Raw genomic sequence first — 21564 nt, 5'->3', positions numbered from 1 at the left:
AGTTTGAAATAAAACAGAATTTGTTGTCCTGTCTATTATTATTTACCTTAAGCATGATGAAAGATTACCACAAACTTGTCAGAGAACTAACTGAAATATTTTCTAATCTGTACTTCAAATCAGTAACCAACCTTGAAGTGGCAATTAAAGATGAAGTCATGTTAATGTTTTAATGAAAGTGCCTTCAACATTACAGTTGAGCCAGAAGTCATATTCTTAAAAAGTACATTTTGCTAATGTTAAGTAATTCTCAACATAGGACTTAGCAATAGGAAATGGAAAAGAGTTGTTAGGGTTAAAACTTTAACCTTGCAGTGTCTTCACTGACAGTTTTTGGTTTTTTGTTTTTAACTAGGATGACAACTTTTGTATCCCATGCAGGGATGGAATGTGTTAAAGCAGAAGAAACCCCTGCAGGCCAGCCATTCCAGTAGCACCAATGATACTGTGGTCAGAACTCTTAAATCTTACTCTCACTTGAACATAACTACCAGCTTCCCTCTCCCTGCTCTCCTGAGGATTTTAGAGAAAAACTGCATGGTAAACAATCTTTACTTTTTCATTCTGTAGTTTTAATAGTCAATAAGCTGATAATAGTGAGCTTAAACTGCTTGATATCCTTACACTTTTCAAGAAAGCAGGCTACCTTAATATTCTAAAACTTACAATGTATAAATTATGTCATTAGTAAGCTTTTACTTATTACAGTCTGCTTTTCTGATACTAAAGAAAGATTCAAGCACTAGAATGAGTACTTTGAGTGAAATTCTACATTAAGTTTTCTTGGGTCTCCTTCCTGCAAGACCATTTATTTACTGCAGTCTTCTGTGAGTGGAAAATTCTGAGAAATCTATATTTGAGGCTACTACTACTAGCATTAAATTTTGTTTCAGAACTCTGCTAGCAACTTATTTAATTCTCTGAAATTTAACAGTTTTAGTATGTTAAATAAGAGAGAATAACAAATAAAACATTCTCTTGTGACAATCCTATTTCAAGTGCACTGACAGTGATCACTTTATAGATCACCAACAGTTCACATAGCATAAAGAGAAACCATGCAGGCAGAACTGCTAGTTGACACAATTCCTTTATGGTTGCTGTCCATGGAGTTGTAAAGCTATTTTCCCACCCTTGACCCTTATGTAAGCAACTGGAGACTGTTTGCATGCATCTGCAAACAGACTGCCTGAAACAATAGCTCTTCTTCAGCTCTGTGTGAGAACTGACACTTAACATGAAGCCAATTTAGATGTCAGTGTTATTAACCGTTTCTCTGCTGATCAGTCTAGCACAGCCACGCATCTAACACTTTTGCTCACAGCATTTAATATTTCATACACATTGAATGGCAGGTAACTACTGGGTTAGACTATAGACCTCTGGGGTAACTGTGGGACAATGCATTTACAGGACTTTATTCAGTGCCATGCCTTGAGGGATTTAAAATGTCAAAAAATACTCTAATTTACACTTTCACTTGGCCATGTATTCCTCAGAAAACTGTAAGGAATATTTTTCCACTTACAGAACAGGAAGGGATCACTGACAGGCAAAGTATCAATAAGAGAAGAGGGATACTCAACCAAAAGAACAACAGGAGGGTGTACCCCACCAGCACTGGGGTACATCATCTTGACACTATTTACACAAAAATAAACCAATCCCCGCCTCTCTTCTACCCCTTATTAGCTCTCTATCTCTAAATGATATATCCGGCTTTACAGGAGCAGTTTCCTCAAATGATTCAACATAACAGCTAAAAAGATGCTTACATTGCACTCAGCTGAAATCTGCCTGTATTCAGTTAGGCTACACGGACTCTCTGCAAGTTGCACTGCAGCTTACCCTGTGCCAGCCATGTGCTACATTAAACCCAAGATAACAACATCCTCTGCAAAACACCTCTACTCCCTCCAGATGTATGTAAGAATACAAATAGCATATTAAACCTCTTTCTTTCACTGTCTTCTTTTGACAAGCTATTAAGAACTTCCAATCTTCTCCCCTATGCTCCTCATAAAGGGACTTAATCTCTCCTTGATGCTTTAGTTTAGGAAACAAAAGATGGGCATGCAAATCACACTGGATCTAACCAGAGGTGATGAATACTAACATGATACAGCTAATATGAAAAACACCCTTTCCCTGACCCTTTATTTAAAACCATTAATTGTTATTAACTGCAACAGAAATTTGCTGATGTAACCAAAGATTATATCCATTACAACACTAAAACACACTCTTTACTCTAATTAATTTTCAATATACATTAGACAGCATTTTGTTACAATCTGCACAGAGATTAACTCAACCAAAGCACACAGTGCTGCAGTGTTATTAACTCATATTTCATTGAAAGGTCATTCTCCCCTTGGTTCTATCTAGAGGAGGCTGTAGTTAAATACCTCACTATCCCATCCACAGAATATAAATAGAATTATGTAGCACCATGTTTATTCCTAAAAATTACTGCCTCTCTGGCTTACAGTGCCTTATTCCATGATCATGGAGAAAAACAAATGAAGAACATCTCTGGCTATCAGGCCCTTTCTGGATCCCTCTTAAAAAAATCTAACTTTTCTGAGTTTATTGGGATAAGGTTTGCTGTCAGTCACATTTAAATCCATTTCAACAAATTGAATCTGGAAGACAGTAAGATACTTTTAAAATTTCATCATTTACCCGTAGTTTTGATCTCACAAGAATCCATGGAGGAAAGCATAGAAATTATAGTACTTAACTTAAAATGCACACCTATCAGAAGTGTGACAGACAGTATTACTACCCAGGCTATGCGTATGCAATTACTTTTCAGGCACAAAGAGACCAGTTTTAAAAACATAGCGAGATTAACATCTACACAGACTTTTGTTGTTGGTGCTAACACGTATCTTAGAATAAGTTAAGTCTATGCATAAAGAATGCATTTTCCAAAATAATTTTTAATGAGTATTCCTAATCTTCAGTAAATAAGAAAGCTTACCGTGCTGTTTGTAATTTTCACTGCTGTGTGTTACTGTTCTCTTTCATTTAATAACCTACAATCTCTTAACATTTAGCAATCTACTTTGTGTAAACTACACACCATTTTTGTTCTGAAGCATCACTCTTGTTTTTTCTGCCTACACTCCCATTGCGTGGGTGGCGTGTAAAACAAATACCTCTTCCTGTTGGTGCAGTTGCCACTTTTCATCTCTAGTACAATATTCATCTAATCAGACAGTGCCTGTAAATGCAACTTACAAGAGCAGGTTGTAATTTCATTAAAGATGTATTTACTGAGCTAAACCAGCTGTTCCAGGCTGGAATGCAAAAAAAGGGCCATGTGATTGCTACTTAGTCATTTTTAAGGCAACTGAAAAATACATTTGCTGAGCTAACCTCACTCTCCCAAAGAGCTGGCACTGCTAGCTTCTTCTGTGTGAAAGGTTTAAACAGTTATTATAGCGTGTCATAAATTTTAACTCGTAATTGAAAATCTCTCCACTTCCTAAAAAAAAAAAAAAACCGTATTACTTGCTATGTAATTACAGACTATGCAGCTGCTCGCTTCGGCTTCACTAGAAAATTTGAAGACATGAAACACTGTACAAACCTTATTCAAATTTTATTAAATTGCTAGTCATAGATACGCCACTCTCATACTGGAGGCTCTCAAATAATACTGCTTTCTTCCTGTTACCAGGACTAAAAAGCAGATTAATCAAAGGTTGATACAGGCCATATTGACTTCCTCACCATGCAGAAGACCATCAGCTCCTTAGCAGGAAAGTATAATCTCTATTTCTGCCAAGCAGACATCAAAGGGAAAGCTACCTGAACATGTGGCTGGAAAAGAGTTCAATGTATAAAGACAATTTTCCATAGGTCCTGGTCATTATGCATGGCCACAATTGTCTGAGTCACTTTAGTACAATTTTTGTGCTATTTCCTTGTGTCACTTACAATGAAAAGAAACTCTATTCATGAAATAGTGAACCAAATATGTCAGCCAAAGGCATAGGACTGATGACCCCACAATATCGTGTTCACCTCCAGTAGTTTGACAAGTCATACTCGATTAACTATTCTCTAGCCTTTCTGCACTGTGGAACTTATGGTGTGGTGCTGAATTTTTAGAGCAATTAAAACAAAATATACACCATGCGCCTCTACCCTTGATTCACAATGCATTTCAGTCATGGGTCACTGATTCGAAATGGACAGCTTCTGGAAAAAAGCTTTACACACCCTAGACTTCACATTGTACTTTTTTTCTCCCTGTTGGTGCAGTATCAACGTTTTTAATAGCAAGTTATTAATTTGCTGCAATTGGTTTAGGCTCTGAAAAGAATTTTCAGCTCTGAAGAATTTAATAATTCATTTTCACAGCAATGTAAAAGAAATATGAACACAGTTAGCACACGTAAGTCTCAACACTGTTTCCACCTGGTCCTTCTTAGCGCTTTCCTAATTCCTGCCCAGCCATACACAGAAAAGCTCCATGATGTATACCACAGTCTTTGAAATCTCAAGTCAGGTCTACAGGATGTTGGGCAAGTAACTTCCTTTGACTGCTAGTGAGACCTATTTTTCCCAGACATTTTGAAAACTTCCACTCTAAGAACCACTTTAAGGTTTTAAATTCAAAATACAAACTATCAATCACAGTTGTTTCAGATCATCAATTCAAAATAGCTAAAATTTGGAACGAAGCCTTGCACCCTCAGAATAAACTTATGTCCATCTGTTCTCAGTTTTAAAGCATGGTTATTCATAAATTTCTGGGTAATTACATAGACAATTCAACAAAATGGCCAAATTAATTTTTTTAAAAATAGTCATATTTTCAAACACAATAATTTCTTTAGAAGTTGCTTTTTTTTCCTCATTCAATCAAACTGCAACTAGACGTGCTTACAGTTCACCAGGGACCTTTATAATTAAAACTGTAACAGCCTGAAATTATTTTCCATTTATTACTCAACACACCAATAGGTGCAGTAATACTGTTTATATTTGTCACCAGAAATTACTGTGATTACTTTTCTCTTTGCTTTCACATGTTTCACTAAAAAAGCTGAAAGGAAGTAAGGTGGGAAAACAGAGAAGGAATTCTGAAAGACTACAGATCCAGTATCACTGATTCTGGCATTCACCAGAAGCAAATTACAGAAACAAGATGCATACAAAAATTCAGTTTATCCCACTTTGCTATTGCTGAGCTAGACACTTTTGAAAGATGAACTAACAATAGACACATTTAAAAATCTGTAGTAATTGTTGAAACAGGTCCCTACTATAATTGTCTTGTAACCTAGGGATGAAGCAGAAAGGAAATTATTGAAAAAACAAAACCAGACAGATGTGCAAAGAAAGTCATTAGCTGTAGAAACAGGAAATTGATATTGAAAGCTATAAGACAAATAGCTGCACAGATCTGCTCAGAAGAAGGATTTATGCATGTAGGAAGAATAACAAAGGGAATTCCTTGAGGATTTCTTATTTCACTGTAGAAGTTAAATGCTTAAAATACAGGAGATCAGAAGCTGAAAGCTAATTTTGGTTTTACCTCAAAAAAGGAAAAAAAGAAATCTCCCACTTCATCAAGGAGGAAAAACTTAGAAATTCCCTTCTTAATTTATAAAATTGCTATATTATCATTTTCTCATCCTCCCGTTAATTCAGACTATACCTGGGCAAATTTATTTGCTTGCGTTTTAAAAAAAATCAAGAAAAAACCAATAGCTTTTCTTTCAGATGTTCGAAGTTTATCTTCCTTGATTAAGCATCATGCAGCATGGTTTAGAAATTTCCGCTTTTTGGACAGTGAAGACTCTGCTATGTATCTTGCTATATAAATGATACATTTTAGAAAAGAAAACATACAGTCCTGATCATCAGAGGTATTTGCATTTAAAGTGTAGATGTTGGACTCTAGTAGATGACTACAATTCGTGTGGCTCAGGTGGTGGAAACCCACTACCTGGGAAGGGACAGTGGTAGTCCTCTATCATCCAAGGTGGTCTCCAGCCTGAGATTCTGCAACCTTGTCCCTTCTTTACCCACGCCTCTGACGTTCTGGGAAGCAGACATAAAGACATACCCCCACTTTCTATTTTAAGATGCCAAAACACAGTTAATGAAATGTTAAACAGCAATGTAAAGATACTGCAAAACATTGTGAGTAGTTTCTGAGCCTGAAGTTGATTATGATCAGAATGTATCTGATGAACCTTCTCTTATTTTAGTTAACAGCCCAGTGAAAAATCTTCCTGTGCTTCCTGTTACATTTCTTCTTCCTTAGAAATACATTCTGAGTGAACAGAAAAAATTACCTTGAAGCGCATAGTACTATATTTTTCTCAGTAAGATATAAAAGAAAAAGAAGGAACACAGCCATTAAAAAAACCCCAATAAAACTGCAATCTAATCAAAGGCACTGTCAGTTCATCATCTATTACTTCTGCTTATGAGACCTAAAGTAGATGTGAATTAAAACAACAGAAGTAGCACAACAGTAAGAATAAATCACAGAAGCACAATGTATTTACTATGGACTACTCTACAATGCATAGTCAAATAGCAAGCTGTTGTGGTTTAAGCCCAGCTGGTAACAAAGCACCATGAAGCCTCTCGCTCACTCCTCCACCCTGGCCCTGGCAGGATGAGGAGGAGGTAATATAAAGGCAGGCTCATGGGTCGAGACAAGGACAGGGAGGGGTCACTCACCACTTATGGTCACGGGCAAAAGGCAGGCTCGACTTGCGGAAGAAACAAAATCAATTTAATTTACTACCAATCAAATCAAAACAAGGCTATCAGGAAGTGAACCCAAACCTGAGAACACCTTCCCCCCAGCCCTCCCTCCTTCCCGCCTCAAGCCCACTCCCGGCTCTCTCTGCCTCCTCCCCACCAGAGGCACAGGGGGACGGGGAATGGGGGTTGGGGTCAGCTCCCCACACCTTGTCTCTGCCGCTCCTTCCTCCTCGGGGGAGGAGGACTCCTCACCCCTCCCCTGCTCCAGTGTGGGGTGCCTCCCACGGGAGACAGTCCTTCACCAACTTCTCCAGCGTGAGTCCTTTCCACGGGCAGCAGTTCCTAACAAACTTCCCTGGCGCAGGTCCTTTCCGTGGGTTGCAGTCCTTCAGGCACAGACTACTCCAGCGTGGGTTTTCCCATGGAGTCACGGCCGGCTTTGGGGCATCCACCTGCTCCAGCGTGGGCTCCTCCACAGGCTGCAGGTGGGCATCTGCTCCCCCACTCCCCTCCCTGGGCTGGGGGGGGACAGCCTGCCATCCCATCCCACCACGGGCTGCAGGGGCATCCCCTCCTCCGGCGCACCTCCTCCCCTCCTTCCTCACTGACCTCGGTGTCTGCAGAGGGGTTCCTCTCCCATTCCAATCCCCCACTTGCTACCGGTTCCCCTTCTGAAATCTGTTCTCCCAGAGGCGCGACCACCATCACTGACGGGCTTGGCCTGGGCCAGAGGTGGGTCCGGCTTGGAGCCCGGGAAGCTTCTGGCAGCTTCTCACAGGAGCCAGTCCTGCGGCCCCTCCCACGCTACCAAAAACCCTGCCACACAAACCCAAAACACAAGCAAAGAGAAAAATTCATCCTGCCATCTAAAAGTGTGCTCTTCAAAATAATATTTTATGTATTACATGCATACACATCTATCAATATAATTAGCAAAAACGTTATGTCATTTTTTATTTTGTTTTAAATTGCAAGGAAATTAATTTAAAAATGTAAGTATATATATACACACACATATGTATCTGTACTTATATAAAAATGTCTTTTTCTAGATTATGTGTCATTACATTAATATATTTAACTGAATAATTGTAAGACATCTTACAGAGTTGAGGATGTGGAAACTAAAACAGGTATTCTCCAATTTGAGTTTTGGGATTTTGTTAAAGGATTTAGAAATTGAGAAACAAAAGATATTAACCCAAGGTGCAAACATGATTAAGTGCTGTATGACTCTGAGGAATTTTGCCATCAGTTTTCATGAAAGCGTATGTGACACTAAATGCCATATTTAGCAAGTGGATGAAGTCTGCCAGATAACAGTCTTAACACTTTTTTCACCTCGTTGGGCTGAAGATGTAAAACATGCTGTGATACAGAAAGCAGATAGCAATGTCTAACTTGTTTTAGTTAGGCCTAGTCTAGTAGTGTGCTCACAGTGCACTTACTTAATATACACTGACACAAACTGGCCACAAACACCACTGCAGCTGCTCTTCTTTTAAGATCATGATTGGAGGAGCAGAAGTAACGCTGGCAGCCAGCCTATGCAAGTCCAGTGTTTAAAACACTTCTTTGAAGAACAGAAGATTTAGATTATTATTTTTTCCTTTCTTCAAATTCCATTGGCAACGTCGCAGGGATAACCAACACTGATAGAAAAGAATAATCAAATGTGGTGGGGAAAAAAAGGCACTATTCATGTCGCCTCTTGAAATTAAAAGCACTGTGCAAAAATGAGTCAGGACTCATAGGGCCAGAAGGATTGGTTGCATTATGGAGACCGGGGTTCTCATTCCTGTTCCCAGACCTATTTCTCTGTTAAGACTTTTTAATCTAATAATGATTCAGCACCAAAACTAGAAAAACTTCCAGAAAGCAAGGACCAAACTCTGCTCCTTTAGCTGAAAGGAGCAAAGCTAATTTAATGTCCTTTTATAGGACAGATTCTCATCACCTGCTCACTCTAGAATTTTCTCCATGTTTGTTCCAGACTAAATGAATCTTTCTTGAACACAAGGGGCCTGTTACAGATTTCAACTTTGTTTTCCACTTCTGCTAGTTTGCTGTTTTGTTTCCTCAAGAGGAAGGTTTCTCTCTGAGACGTAACAGACATGAGCCAAGGAGCCAGCAAAGTCCACCACAGTGCTCTGCTTCTAATTCATCCTGCTAGTGCAGTGGAGTGCTCTGCAACTCTGCAGCCAAGTTTTCTCCCTTTTGGTATCAGCATGTTATTATGAAGGCTACTATCACTAGTACATCCCTAAAACATCTTTACTTTCTCCAGCAAATTCAGTGAATACCCATGTGCTCATAATACTGACACATCACTTTTCTTCCTTCCATGGCAATCCGTTATGTGGACAAATCAACACAGACTGGGTTTCCCTGCTCAGCTGGCTCTGGAACAGGTTTTGTAGTGCCAAAGACCAGCATTATGGGAAATAAATCTTCACCATAATGTCAAACAACAAACTCTAAGTAGTAGGGAGTGATTCCAGCATTACTCAACAATTGAAACTTGAAAGTCTGGGGAACATGAATGTTGCTCTCACCTTCCTCTCGGTAAGTCTGCCTCATCTTTTTTCCACCGGACTGTGGGTGTGGGATCCCCCTGCACCTGGCATCGGAAATCCACGGCCTCGTCCTCCAGCACCACTTGGTTAATCGGTCGCCTGAGAAACGTGGGCCGCTCTGGAAAGAGACATTAAAATTCCTTAGTGAGTCAGAGGGTTGAAATGAACACTTTTCACTTTTCAGCATCTTTTTGCTTACTGATTTACAGAACGAAGAAAGGAGGCTGAGCTCCACAAATTCAGACAAGTGGAACTGATGATGAGCATAAAGAGCCCGGAAGATGACTTGCCAGGCTGGAGAGGCAGGGGCTGTTGCATCCAGCCCTGATGCAAGAGCTGAGTGCCACCAGAAGGAAGCCTGTGCTAGCACTGACTGCCCACCTGCCACACCAGCCGAGAGATCTCCGTGTCCGTGCCCTTCTGTGCAAACATTTTGGCTCTTCACCACTGCATACACAGGACATGATCTAAAAGCTCCTGCCTGCTCTAGCAATAGATGAGCTGCCAGTGGAGATAGCTGCCTTTGGCAATAATCAATGTCTTGATGTTTTGGAGGAAAACGTAAACTCCGTGTTATGCATCTCAGCCAATTGCAGACTATCGTAGGTCAGAGCTTCCCTGATCCCCCTTGCTAACTTCACCATGGAAAACTAAATTACGGTCTGAATAATAAGTTCTGTTTACCCTTGTTATGTTAGCCTGCATGGCTACAAATATTATTAATCATCATAATGTTGTACAGGCCTGCTTAAAATCCAGATGCAGAGCCACAATCTGATCTCAGTTATACTGGTACAAACTCAAAGTACCAGTAATTGAATTTGAAAGGATGTCACTGGGGTTAGTTTCTAAGTTGCCTTTGGATTGCATAAATTTTGTTCTGTCCTCTCCTAGCCATACCACACTTTTATCATCATAAATTATTTATGCTAGAGCCAAACCATTGTAAGACTGGGTTTATATGAAGTAGTATTTCCAGTCAAGACAGGGTTTTATTATAAAGACATTTAAAACTGGTTGCACACTACGTCTCACATTTCATTCTTAGCAAGTTGAAGGGTGTGATGTCACTTAAAAAATTATTCAAAATTCACACAGATGTAAGCAATACCAGATTCTGACTCAGGCAGTTTGTCTTGATAACTACAGAGCTGAGTTTATGGGTTGGCTATCCATGTTTATTATATCCAAATAATAAAACCCCCAACATTAAAAGAATATTAATAACATTGCAAAATCAAGCATGCAGCACCTCAGTGCCAGAACTAAGGCTATCTGTGTGCCTTTTAATCACTCCCTTTCTGTTTATGCCTTATGGGACTGGTTGCAATTATATGATCACATACTGTTTTTTCCCCAAACATCTCCAGATTGTTGGTGTTCATTTAATGAGCAGGTGTTTAATATTTTGCTTTAGTTGTACCATTTAGTGGGTGGCCTCCTGTCATACTACTCAAACTTCTCTTCAAAGGTGGAATTATTAATTTCCTCATGACCTCCATTACACCTATCTTAACGGTTCATAAACAATTCACTTATTTTCATAGCTCCTCTCCGAAGTGTGATGGAGATCTAAGAAAGCAAGGTAAAAAATATCTCCTAAATTTTGATGCTCAATGTGAGACACAAACCTGCCAATTTTTTGGGGGGGAGAATGTATCATTAATTTTGTGTGTTCAAAGCTCAGCTTCCATTGAATTCAGTTGCAGCCGATAAAATTTTCACCACTTTTGCAAATTAGAATATTAAGTCAGGAAATAAGGAACACAAAACCACCTGTTAATAATTATGTAAATGAGTGACAGCATCACATAGGAATTCCATAATACTAGCAGGAGAACCTATTGGCAGGGAAAAGCATATTTTGTCAGCAGAAGAATAGACACGCTCAAGAATCTATAGCACTTTTTCAGATGCTAGAGATAAAAACATGTCTATTGGGCAGAGATTCTTCTCCCCATTTCTCCCAAGTCATTGTTTTTGTACTATTCCTAGTCCTGCCCGGGACCTACAGGTTCCAGCAGCATTTGGGCGAGTAAATTCAGTTCTAGTCTCTCTCCGCACCTTGAAATCTCAGTCTTTATTCCCTGTTTCAAGTCTGTGTACAAGCCATATATAACCTTCACTACAGCTCCTTGTCCTGAGTGTGCTTCATCAGACTTTTCCTTACCTGTGCATGTAGTCTCCTGATGCTTCCCAATCTCCAGCTAGGTTTGCTTCTACCCTCACCTACGTGTTTTTGCCAGCCTGTGACAGTGCCTCAAGTCCCCTTCCATTTCAGTCACTGGCTGTGCCAGCTCTTTCCAGCTGCCAACTGCTTCCTTAGCTGATTTGTTTCCTCCTAGCCCAGAATATTGCTTTTCACAGCTGGAACCCAGCAAGTTCACAAATCCAGTCTTCCTTCCAACTATCCATGCCTCTCACTTCTTCATACCTCACAGCAAACTGACTCTTCTCTGCTGTGTGTTTGAACTACACTTGAACCGGAGCTTCTTTTCTCTGTGCCACCCATATACAGCCCATCCACCATATTAACACAAGAAAAATCGGCCGAAGTAACCAAGCATCATCCCAGGAGAGTGACAGCAGAAGGAGTGCAGTGCAGTTGCAGGAAAATGCTATTCAGACCTGCATTCTACCTGGTGTCTCTGGCATATGGATTGATGATTTTTTACTTTTATTTAGAGGTGCATAATTGGCTAAATATAGTGAAAATTCTTTGGACAAGCAAAAAAGTACATCTCTGGCATTGTGTAGCTATTTCCCATCAAATTTTAAGTCCCTGTTATTCAATATGAGGGACCTGCATTTCCCAGAATAAAAAGCTTCCTCCATTCCTCTCCTTCAAATCCTTCCCCATTTCCCTCCAATTATCCCTTTCACCTCCAAACTGCAGGAACTTCAACATTCTTAGAGAAGAATGAATTATTTTGGCAATTAAAAAAAAAAATAAAAAAAATCAGTTTTCCAATCCAATCAGGCATGGTAAATTTTGGATAAAGCCTTTCAGTTTGACAAACTTATTAAAACTGGACAAAGTAATAAAAGCATTAGCTGTTAACTTTAATGCTAAGCAATGCACTTGGCCTGTCTGCAATTATGTGTAAGGGAATATCTTAATGAAACTTTCTGTGAGTTTGTAAAAGTATCTTATTGACAACTTCTCTCCTAAGAAGAGCTCAGACCAACCCCTGCTCTGAGCTCATACACAATACACTCTACATTCTGGTATTTGTTTTTCAAGAGATGATCCTAAACCAAGAAATTTAGATCCAGATCAGCATCCTTATAGAAGATTTAGAGACCATGGTTCACCCACACTGAATTTAAGTAACTCTGCATGTGCCTGTATGTTGTCTTGGTCTGCCTACAAAAATTATTTTAGACCATGTTTATAAAAGTTGCCTGTAAACAGCTAAGAAACTAATGTATGCATATTTATGAGATTGCTACTTGTGGCTGTAAATGCTCCTATACAGGAGATGAGAAAATAAATTCCTATCACATTTTGAGGTGAATCCAGCTGATGAGACAGTAAATGGCTTACAGGTCATTAGGTAAATCACTTGATTCCACATCAAGGCAATTCAGGAGTATACATACATACATGTTTGTTTCAGATCGGCTACTCAAACTGTGTATTTTCCAAAACAGTTAAGAATTTGCTAGAAAATAAACAGTACGTACAGATCCCAGTTAGCAAGGACATGAAAATACCAATATTTCCATTTTTCCATAATCTCTGCATTTTGCACAGTGTGAATCAGGAAAGAACAAGTTACCTCTCATGTTGTTTCCTGTATGTGTATCACTCAGACAACCCCTCGAATATGTCCAATAGCTAATTATACAGCTATGAAGTGATCAGAGTGAATGCCATTGCCAATGCAATTAACATTCTTTATGTGAGATTAACTGGATTTGAGTCACCTGCATAACTTGCTTACAATGTTAATCTCTCAGGAGACAGCACTGCTTGCCCAAGCATGCTAAATAAAGAAGGTTTCTTCACGTAGCCAGGTCAAATTTAGTTTCAGAGCTAAACTTGAGAAAAAAACCTTTTTGTTTTATAATTTTGAAATGGTTTGCCCATAAATAAAGCCTTGTGGTATAATTAAATATTGTTACTCTGTCAACTGCATTCAGAACACAATACATTTGAGAAACAGCAAGAAAGGGTAATAAATTAAAATCATAGACATATCTAAAGATTTTAATATAGCTATTTTATAAGCTTTCATTGAGTAAATAAAGAACCCACCTCCTAGACTTTCTCTGATGAATATTAAAAATCTTTGAAGAGAACTATGAAATAGGTCATGGTTATATGTCATGTCAACCAGTCATGCTATTACTGGGATGACCTTTATAACTTCAGAATAAACTTCGATTGCAGTTATAAAAGGGGATTGTTAATGTAATCTGGGCACACACCTACAATCTGTTGCAGTGCTTGAGATATGCGCTGCAAGAAAACCTACGAACTGATCCTAACCAGAAACATAGGAAAATCCTTTCCTTGCTTTGGGTGCTGACACAAGTTAAACCCGGAACTCAATTTTTCCTCTATTTAACAATTGGCCTGAGTATCACAGTCTATTAGAGAGACTCAGATGACCTTCAGATGTATTATTGCCCTTTCTCTGTTCCTCAAAAAGTTAGACAGCCATATATGGGACCTCAATCTAATTAAAATGATCCTAACTACCTTAATACATTTTCTCTGCTGAGGCAACTGCTAGAATGAAGGATTTGATGGTCCCCATAATGTAGAGGCTCAATCTGATTTAGAACTGTTTTGTCTGTCTTTGCTGGAGAGAACGCATCATTTTTTTAAAAATGTTTTCATGTTCTAGAAAGAAGTATTAAAACATGAATTAAAAGGCTTAGGGAGGGATTCAACGGCAAAGAGTTGAAAATAAAAGCTTTTTTTCACTTTAGTGTTCTGATGTAAAGGAAAAAAAAGAAACATTAGATGGTTGGAAGTAAGTTTCATTTCAGAATGCTGTCAATAGTGTAAATATTTCATTAATTGCAACATGATCTGGATAAAGTAAAGCTCTCTGCCAAAAATGAAGATCTTGAAGAAGACAGGATATTAGGATCACACTAAATTTACCTGTGTTGGTCAAATACATGAAAATATAATTGCAAAAGCAGATGGTTTTATATTTAAAGACATTCTTCTACTACCTCTTTTTAGGCACTTTTCCATTTTTCATTTGAGAAATAAGCACTTGTGTAGACATTGCAAACTTCCACACTCTACACAGTACTCAAGATGTGATGAGCTTGCACAGTAAAGGCATGGAGCACTGTTAAGGGGCACATGCAAATAAAGTAGAATGATTTTTATCAATTGTTAGTGTTTTTCTCCTTTTATATACATCTACAACCATGTTAATTTCAGGTTTTACTGAGCATTAGGTATGGACTTTGGAGACCACATCAGACCCTTTTTCACAGCAGTATCATTATCCTATTAGAACTTGCCAGTATCTGTGGATAACAAATATTGCAAAGCCAAACTGGCTTTTTGCAAACTGCCAGAAGTACACTGCAAGTGGGAAATACAAGGATTGGAAGAAAAACAGGAGGAGCTTTGCTCTGAAGGACAAAATACGCACTGCCAATTTCTCTGTCTTGAACTGTGAATGTATACCCAGTTTTGGTAGATTTTCCATGTGGCTGGGAAAGCTTCTGGGAGTAATTTCCAGGATACGATGGGACAAGACTCTCTGCTAAGGCCTTCCACATAGAGCTCAGGAAGGTAAAATGGGGCACAACATCTTCATTAAGGGATTTTTAGTTTTTTTACCTCTAACATCATGTCATCACAGTATACTCTTTCTGGAACTATGGTATCTCTTTCAGCCTGACAATGTCTAGAGAACATCAAACACAAAAACTTCTTCAAGCATCAGACAAAAATACCTCTTCATCCCACGGGACATTATTAGCTGAAAAAGGTTCAGGTACCAGAGCTAAATCAAAGATTAATCCAAAACAATCTTTAATATGTCTGAATTGACATATCTTTTAAGACATTTTTGTACTCTTCCTAGTTATGCTTTATATTCTTCTGAGGCTCTTCTAAATATATCTTTTTCCACTGCTTGATGCTAGCCTCTTGAAGTAGATATATTAGGGCTTTCATTGATTTCACTGAGCTTCAGAATCAATATACAAGATATACCTTTGTACACTCTCTTCAAACGTACCTTTTTAAGTCCATAGGAACAAAAAGGAGTCTGAAATAGTTAAAACAACTTGAAAACTTACCTGAGAACAGTGCAGTAGTATGACAAAATGATAAAATGTTAACTTAAACAGTAATTCTTACTTCATTTAATTTCTGACTCCGTATTATCTATTTACAAACCAAGCTTTCTTACAAATTGGAATGAAACTGATTCTGGTTTGCATCTTGCTTTAATTCTGTTCAGATAAAGGCTATGAGCCCAAACACAAGCAAAGCAGCCTAATTTGTATCACTTACACTTCTGAACTTGGCCTTTAGAATACTGCATCCATAATAATAAAGTACTGTGCTGCCTCTTTTTGTGAAGATTAGGATTGATGGATTAGTTATTAACTTCCTTTAAAGGCCAGCTTAGACTCTGTGACAGACCCTGTCTTCCTACTTTACTCCAAGATTACGCCTTGGAGCCTCATAAAGGCAAAAACTAGCAGTAGTGCTTGAAAGAGAAGACTATCAAAAGGTAATGAATCATTGTCACTATTCAAAACACAGGAATAATTCTGGGAAGCACTGCTTATATAATCAGTTTGCTTTATGATATTTTACTGTGAAAGTCTGGCAATTTTCTGCTCGTAGAAGAATCATGACCTGGGAACAAAAGAAATGCAACATGCACCTACACTAACAGTATGCTGTTAGCAGTGCCTAAATGTTGAAAACTAGGTTTCCTATGCAGATGGCGTTGAAAAAAAATAAATTACTTGTTTTGTGAATGTTCTACATGTGTTATCCACAACTATCTCTCTGCAAAGGTTACTGAATGGGTACCCAGCCAAATGGATATATTCTGCACATGGGAAACTTTCATTTTCTCCTCCTACTTCTTTCCAAGGTTCTTACTGCCCATTTTATTTTACTTTTTTAAAATCAGGAAAGGTGTAATCTTTTAGGCTAGGCTTCCATGCTGTTCCCCTCGGGCCACCAGCTACCACCACAATGACTCATTTTTTCCAGAGGCAATGCCTCAAGCTAAATTTACTGTACAGGGAGCCAGAGATCTGTCACGAGTCACATGCAGAAATTAACTTCAGATATTACAGAAAAACTTGCAAAGCCAAAAGTAACAAGTGGCTGATTCCTTGAAAGATTCAAGAACTAGTATGAAACAGTTCCTTCTCCTACAAAGTAGCGTATTTACTAAGGCCCCCTTCACACTATGGAAAGGGTTTGTGGGCTTGTTATTTGGAAAAGGAATAGAGACATTAGTAATCAGCTAATTAATACACATTCCTCTCCAGAATCAGCATCAGCTGTAGGCTTGCCAGCCGTTTTATTAAATTCTCAAAGCCTCTTAGCTAAGATATCTTCATTTTAATTATAAAGCCCATTTTCAAATATGTTCAAAACAGTTAAAGTTGGGCACATGAATAATACGTAAGTATTATGATATTTTTAGCATATTTTTCTCAACATTTGCACTATTCCTATGTTCCTCAAACCTGTGAGTCATATTAGAGGAAGGCAGTGGACTTAACAGATGACCTGTGGTTTTGCCTGTGTTCAGTAAAGTCTTTCTGAACATGCACAGCCAATCTGGCGCTTCACAGAGTTGCTGGATTTATTGGATTTATTGTGTATGCTTAGACTGATTGGACTGTCCAGTAGATACATTGCTTCCTAGAAACATCATGGGTAATGCTCTCCAGTGCACTGCACACACACACACACAAGAGATGCTGCCTGGAGTCCAAGAATGGAATACAACTGTTCTGCTCGTGGAAGGCAAAGCCAAGCCACCTCCTTTTGTATGGAGTGGACCAGGACTAACCTGGACATGTCTATACAGTGAGCCCAATACACCAACACAGAGCTTCAGGGCGAGGTGGCAGCCGGGAAATGGGCACAGGATAGTCGAATCATCTTGTCAAACGGCAGATCCTAACCTGCCTGCCTGCTTCCTGCATGCTATTCTTGTACAGTAAAAAGGAAGATAGGAACGGAATACCTAGATAGAAGGGGAATTTTACATAGGAAGATACCCAGACAGGAAAGGAATTTTAAATACAATTTTCTTTAGGTAGTCTAGCACAATTATGAAGAATTAAAATATCTAATTTCATTTATTGCTGATTTTGCTCAGAATTCACAAAATAGGCTTAGATCATATTTTATGAGTTGATTGCTATGATTAAATCCTATTAAAAAAATGAGAATATTGTAATTGGCTATGTATTATTTTACATATCAAGACAAACCTAATACTTTTCATAGCTCTGCAGGATATGAAATTACATGCATATTTCAGTTTTTATTCCTACAGTTCAATGCTTTTTAACAAATTCTTTTCTTAAGGATTTCTTAAGGCTTTGTAGTTTAGGACTGCAATCTGCTTGCTATCCACAGGGAGTATTACCAGAGATTATCAGTACTTAAACTGATGAAGAAGATATGTCATGCCTCTTTTACATCAGTATAAAGGCACGACTTCAACAGATTGGCTGCAAAGGACATAATAATTTGATAGAGATCCTTTCTGTGCTTTTTGCAAGGTATATTAGTTCTGTCTTTAAAAGTCGTATGCTTCCATGAATCCACAACAAACTAAGTGGAGTGGAAGCCTTTACAGTCTTAAAATGCTGGAAAGCAGCAAATCCTCAGTCACTCACAGATCTTGTCTAGCAGAAACTTATCTATGCCTTTTCCTAATCCCATAACATGTTTTTTTACAGTGGACAAACATGTACAATTGCACATACATGCAAACACAGATGGCAATATGTGTGACTGGGTTTTCCAGTGCACCATATCAGGCAGAAGGTGAAAAAATTAGGAGCATCTGCTTCAGAAAGGGCCTTAGGATTTCTATGAAAAGTCTTACTGAAATTACAAGCAGTCTTGTTTGGAATTTTGGTATTGTATTAAGGATATCAAAGAGGTGTAGCAGGAGGGAACATTAACACTATTTCTCTTTCTCTTTCTCTTTTGTATGCATGTATGTGTTTTCTTTAGCAGTGAGGGGTTTTTCCCTTATTGATTTTCTTTTGTTTGCTCAAGACGTCTTGACTAATTCCTACGAAACCACAGCTAATGGTAAATAGAAATGTCATGACTGCAGGATGTACCACAGCAGGATTTTGGGGCTTTACTTCTTATCCAGTTGTTAGCAGGATGGATCTAGCTCTGGGTTTAATATTACTCTATTCTTGCTTTAGACCCTAACCATAGGGCAAATGTTCCTAACAACCTCTTGCCTTGCCCATCAGGTCTGGAAGCTCTTTCACACAGGAACCCTATTCATTTTTGATGCATTCAGCAGCACCCAAAAGCTAAATGATGCCCTGGTTTACAGGATGAAAAGCTGTTTCATGCCCTTTAAAAAACAAATTACAAAAGTATCTCTATGTATTCAAAAAGTTGATCTCGGGATTTTTTCCAATGACTGTATACTGATCAGTTGAGCTCTTTTGTGCTGTCCTACAAAGGTTTGATTTCACAACCCCACAGGAATAAGGAATTATTTAAATAGGCAATGCTGGTCCAAATCTCTGTTAAGCAGGCATTGTCAACTGTATTACAAGTAGCTTAATTACATTTGGCAATTTTGTGGGGGAGAGCATTATGTCCTGCATTATCATCTCTGAGTGTATGCATATCACTAAGGACGTCCAATTAGATTGAAACTATGCACTTAGAAAGAAAATGTTGAGCCATCACGGCTCCATAATTCTAAATTGCAGCCTTTGAAACCTGGTCTTCTTCAGAAACTGTGAAATGCAGCTTAAGCAGTACTATTGTGTTTTGTTAACCTTGTTTTGTCTCATATTTTGATAAGTCATGCAGGTCAATTCAGTCTATGACATTAGTAGCGAAAAGGAAACAAAAGCTTGCGTCGCTTTACCAAAGACAGTCAGCTCTGCTGGGTCACTGTCTCGCTCCCCCACCATGTTTGTTCCAACACAAGTATACATGCCGGCGTCACTTTTTCTTGTATTGGAGATCATCAGCTTCCCACCACGTATCTGTTTCAAAACAAGGAATATGTTTTTAACTTCAGATAAACAAAAGATAGCAGAAAAAAGCTACCTTCTCAGGTGGCAAGTTCCACAACTAAGGCATTTAAAAGTTTTGTTTGTAAATATATGTATATCCTTAAAATTATAATCCTATATACTTAAATATCTTTAAGCTATTGTAGAACATATTTTATCCTACTGACTGATTTCAACTGCATTTCAGTTTTTTTCTTTGGTTTTCATTAGATGCTTTACGTTTCAAAGATTACATTTCTTGCTGCCTCTTTGGCAATGCAGAGTGCTTGTATTTCTTGCATGATGATACGTAAAGCCCTCTTGACATCTCTCTCACGAAAAAGGCAATTTTACTGAGTTTTATTTAGTTCATTTTATTTTACTGGTGTCTGAACGCTTCCCTTGTTCACTGATCAAGACAGATTTTTCTCTTTTCCTTGATGCAAACAGACTGAATCTAGCCCAAACTGAGAAGTCACCTGACTCCCATAAGACTTAACATTTTCCTGGCTACAAAGGGTGCTTACAGAGTGAAGGAGCAGGGTAGTTCAAAGAAACAAAGTAACAAATTGGAAGCTTAGGAAGTCACAGACAGTGTTCAAAGTTAGAAAAGGGGGTGCTTCAGAATAATCTAGGAATATAGCCAAAAAAACTTGAGAGTCAGGGAATGATAGCCAGTTCCCTGTCACTCTTCCTTCCTCTACTGTTGAGTAGACCCTAGCAGGGACAGTCTGGCCCACAAATAGCAACTACTGAGATTGTTTAGCTTTAAATACTTCCTTAGGCATCCAGAGCAACAAACAAGCTTCTTGACAGTACTTCTGTATTGAATAAGGTCAGCAGTGAATGAGTTACATATCATTACATAAAACATAAAACTTTATTGAAGGAATATTAATAGTTGAAAGCTAAGCATTTAAAAATTAGGAATGAAATATATCCCCTCACCCTTAAGTTATCCCATTTACTTGCACACACCATGATATAACTTCTAATCACTTGATCAGTTAGGTATTTCTGCTGGATCCTTTTTCATTCAGTACAAGGACTGAACTGTCACAGAATTCAATCAGTGTTACTCATTTATTCAACATGTATTCCTATTCAGGAACAATCATTCTTTAGAGTATAACTTCAGCCTTCATTTAGAATACACATGCCAATTACCACACTAAATACAACACTAAATACAACTTTACCAATACCATCCTAAGCTGTTGGTCTTTTCCCGTGGAGTATTTGTGTACCTTATAGATATGACTGATTTTATCTTCAAAAGACCTCTCTGATATAAGGTCTGATATTCTCATTTCACTGAACTGAGATCTCATTTCAGCGAACTCAGATCTAGAAAAAGTAAGGCCAAATTGGTCAGACATCCACTGAGTCCCCCCATCTAACAGAGCACCTTGCATGATCATATCTACTGCTCTAATGACCTCCATTACACTCATTATACAAATCAAGCCTCAAGAAGTTCAAGTTGGAGACCCAAACCAGAATGAATAAACAACCTTCCCCCCCTTCATTTGGGAAAGCCCAGAGAGGCAAACTGCCAATAGTAATGACGAGTCTCTATGGGAAAGGCTATAAAGCTGTAAAGTTCTGCTGCACTCAGCTTCAATGCAGGTCCTGTGTGTCTACACAACCACCCGAGTTGTACTCACACTGATCCGCTCTTCCTTGTCATCAATACGGACTTTATCTTTCTTCCAGTAGATGGTAGGCTCAGGGTGTCCACGAGGTGGCTGGCACTCCAATATGGCAGGCTCTCCAGCTGCCACCACAACATCTGTAGGGTTTTGGCGGAAGTCATCCCGTAGCACTAATGCAATAAATGAGGGACAGAAGAAAAAAATTAATAGAACTGATGACATTGTAAGCAGGGGAAAAAAAATACATGCAGATACATATAATATTAAACAAACAAACAAACAAGTCTCAACCATTATTAGGTGCTGACTTTGCATCTTACATTTACTGTAAAAGGTCTTATAAAAGAAGTTGGTGAGGTGTG

General features: G+C 38.5%; 1 protein-coding gene across 1 annotated transcript in view; it reads right to left on the bottom strand.

The window, feature by feature from the left end:
* ROBO2 (roundabout guidance receptor 2) overlaps nt 1-21564 on the bottom strand; it is a 438049-nt gene that overhangs the window by 100309 nt on the left and 316176 nt on the right. The window contains exons 3-5 of the mRNA XM_075033940.1: nt 21215-21372; nt 19418-19538; nt 9297-9435 (exon numbers count right to left, since the gene is read on the bottom strand). Of these exons, the coding sequence (XP_074890041.1) occupies nt 9297-9435; nt 19418-19538; nt 21215-21372 (418 nt within the window). The remainder of the gene's footprint in view (nt 1-9296; nt 9436-19417; nt 19539-21214; nt 21373-21564) is intronic.

The sequence above is a fragment of the Buteo buteo genome, chromosome 8, assembly GCF_964188355.1.
Source record: "Buteo buteo chromosome 8, bButBut1.hap1.1, whole genome shotgun sequence".
Taxonomy (NCBI): Eukaryota; Metazoa; Chordata; class Aves; order Accipitriformes; family Accipitridae; genus Buteo; species Buteo buteo.
The sequence above is the reverse complement of the archived record's forward strand: the minus strand, read 5'-3'. Positions and strand labels throughout refer to the sequence as shown.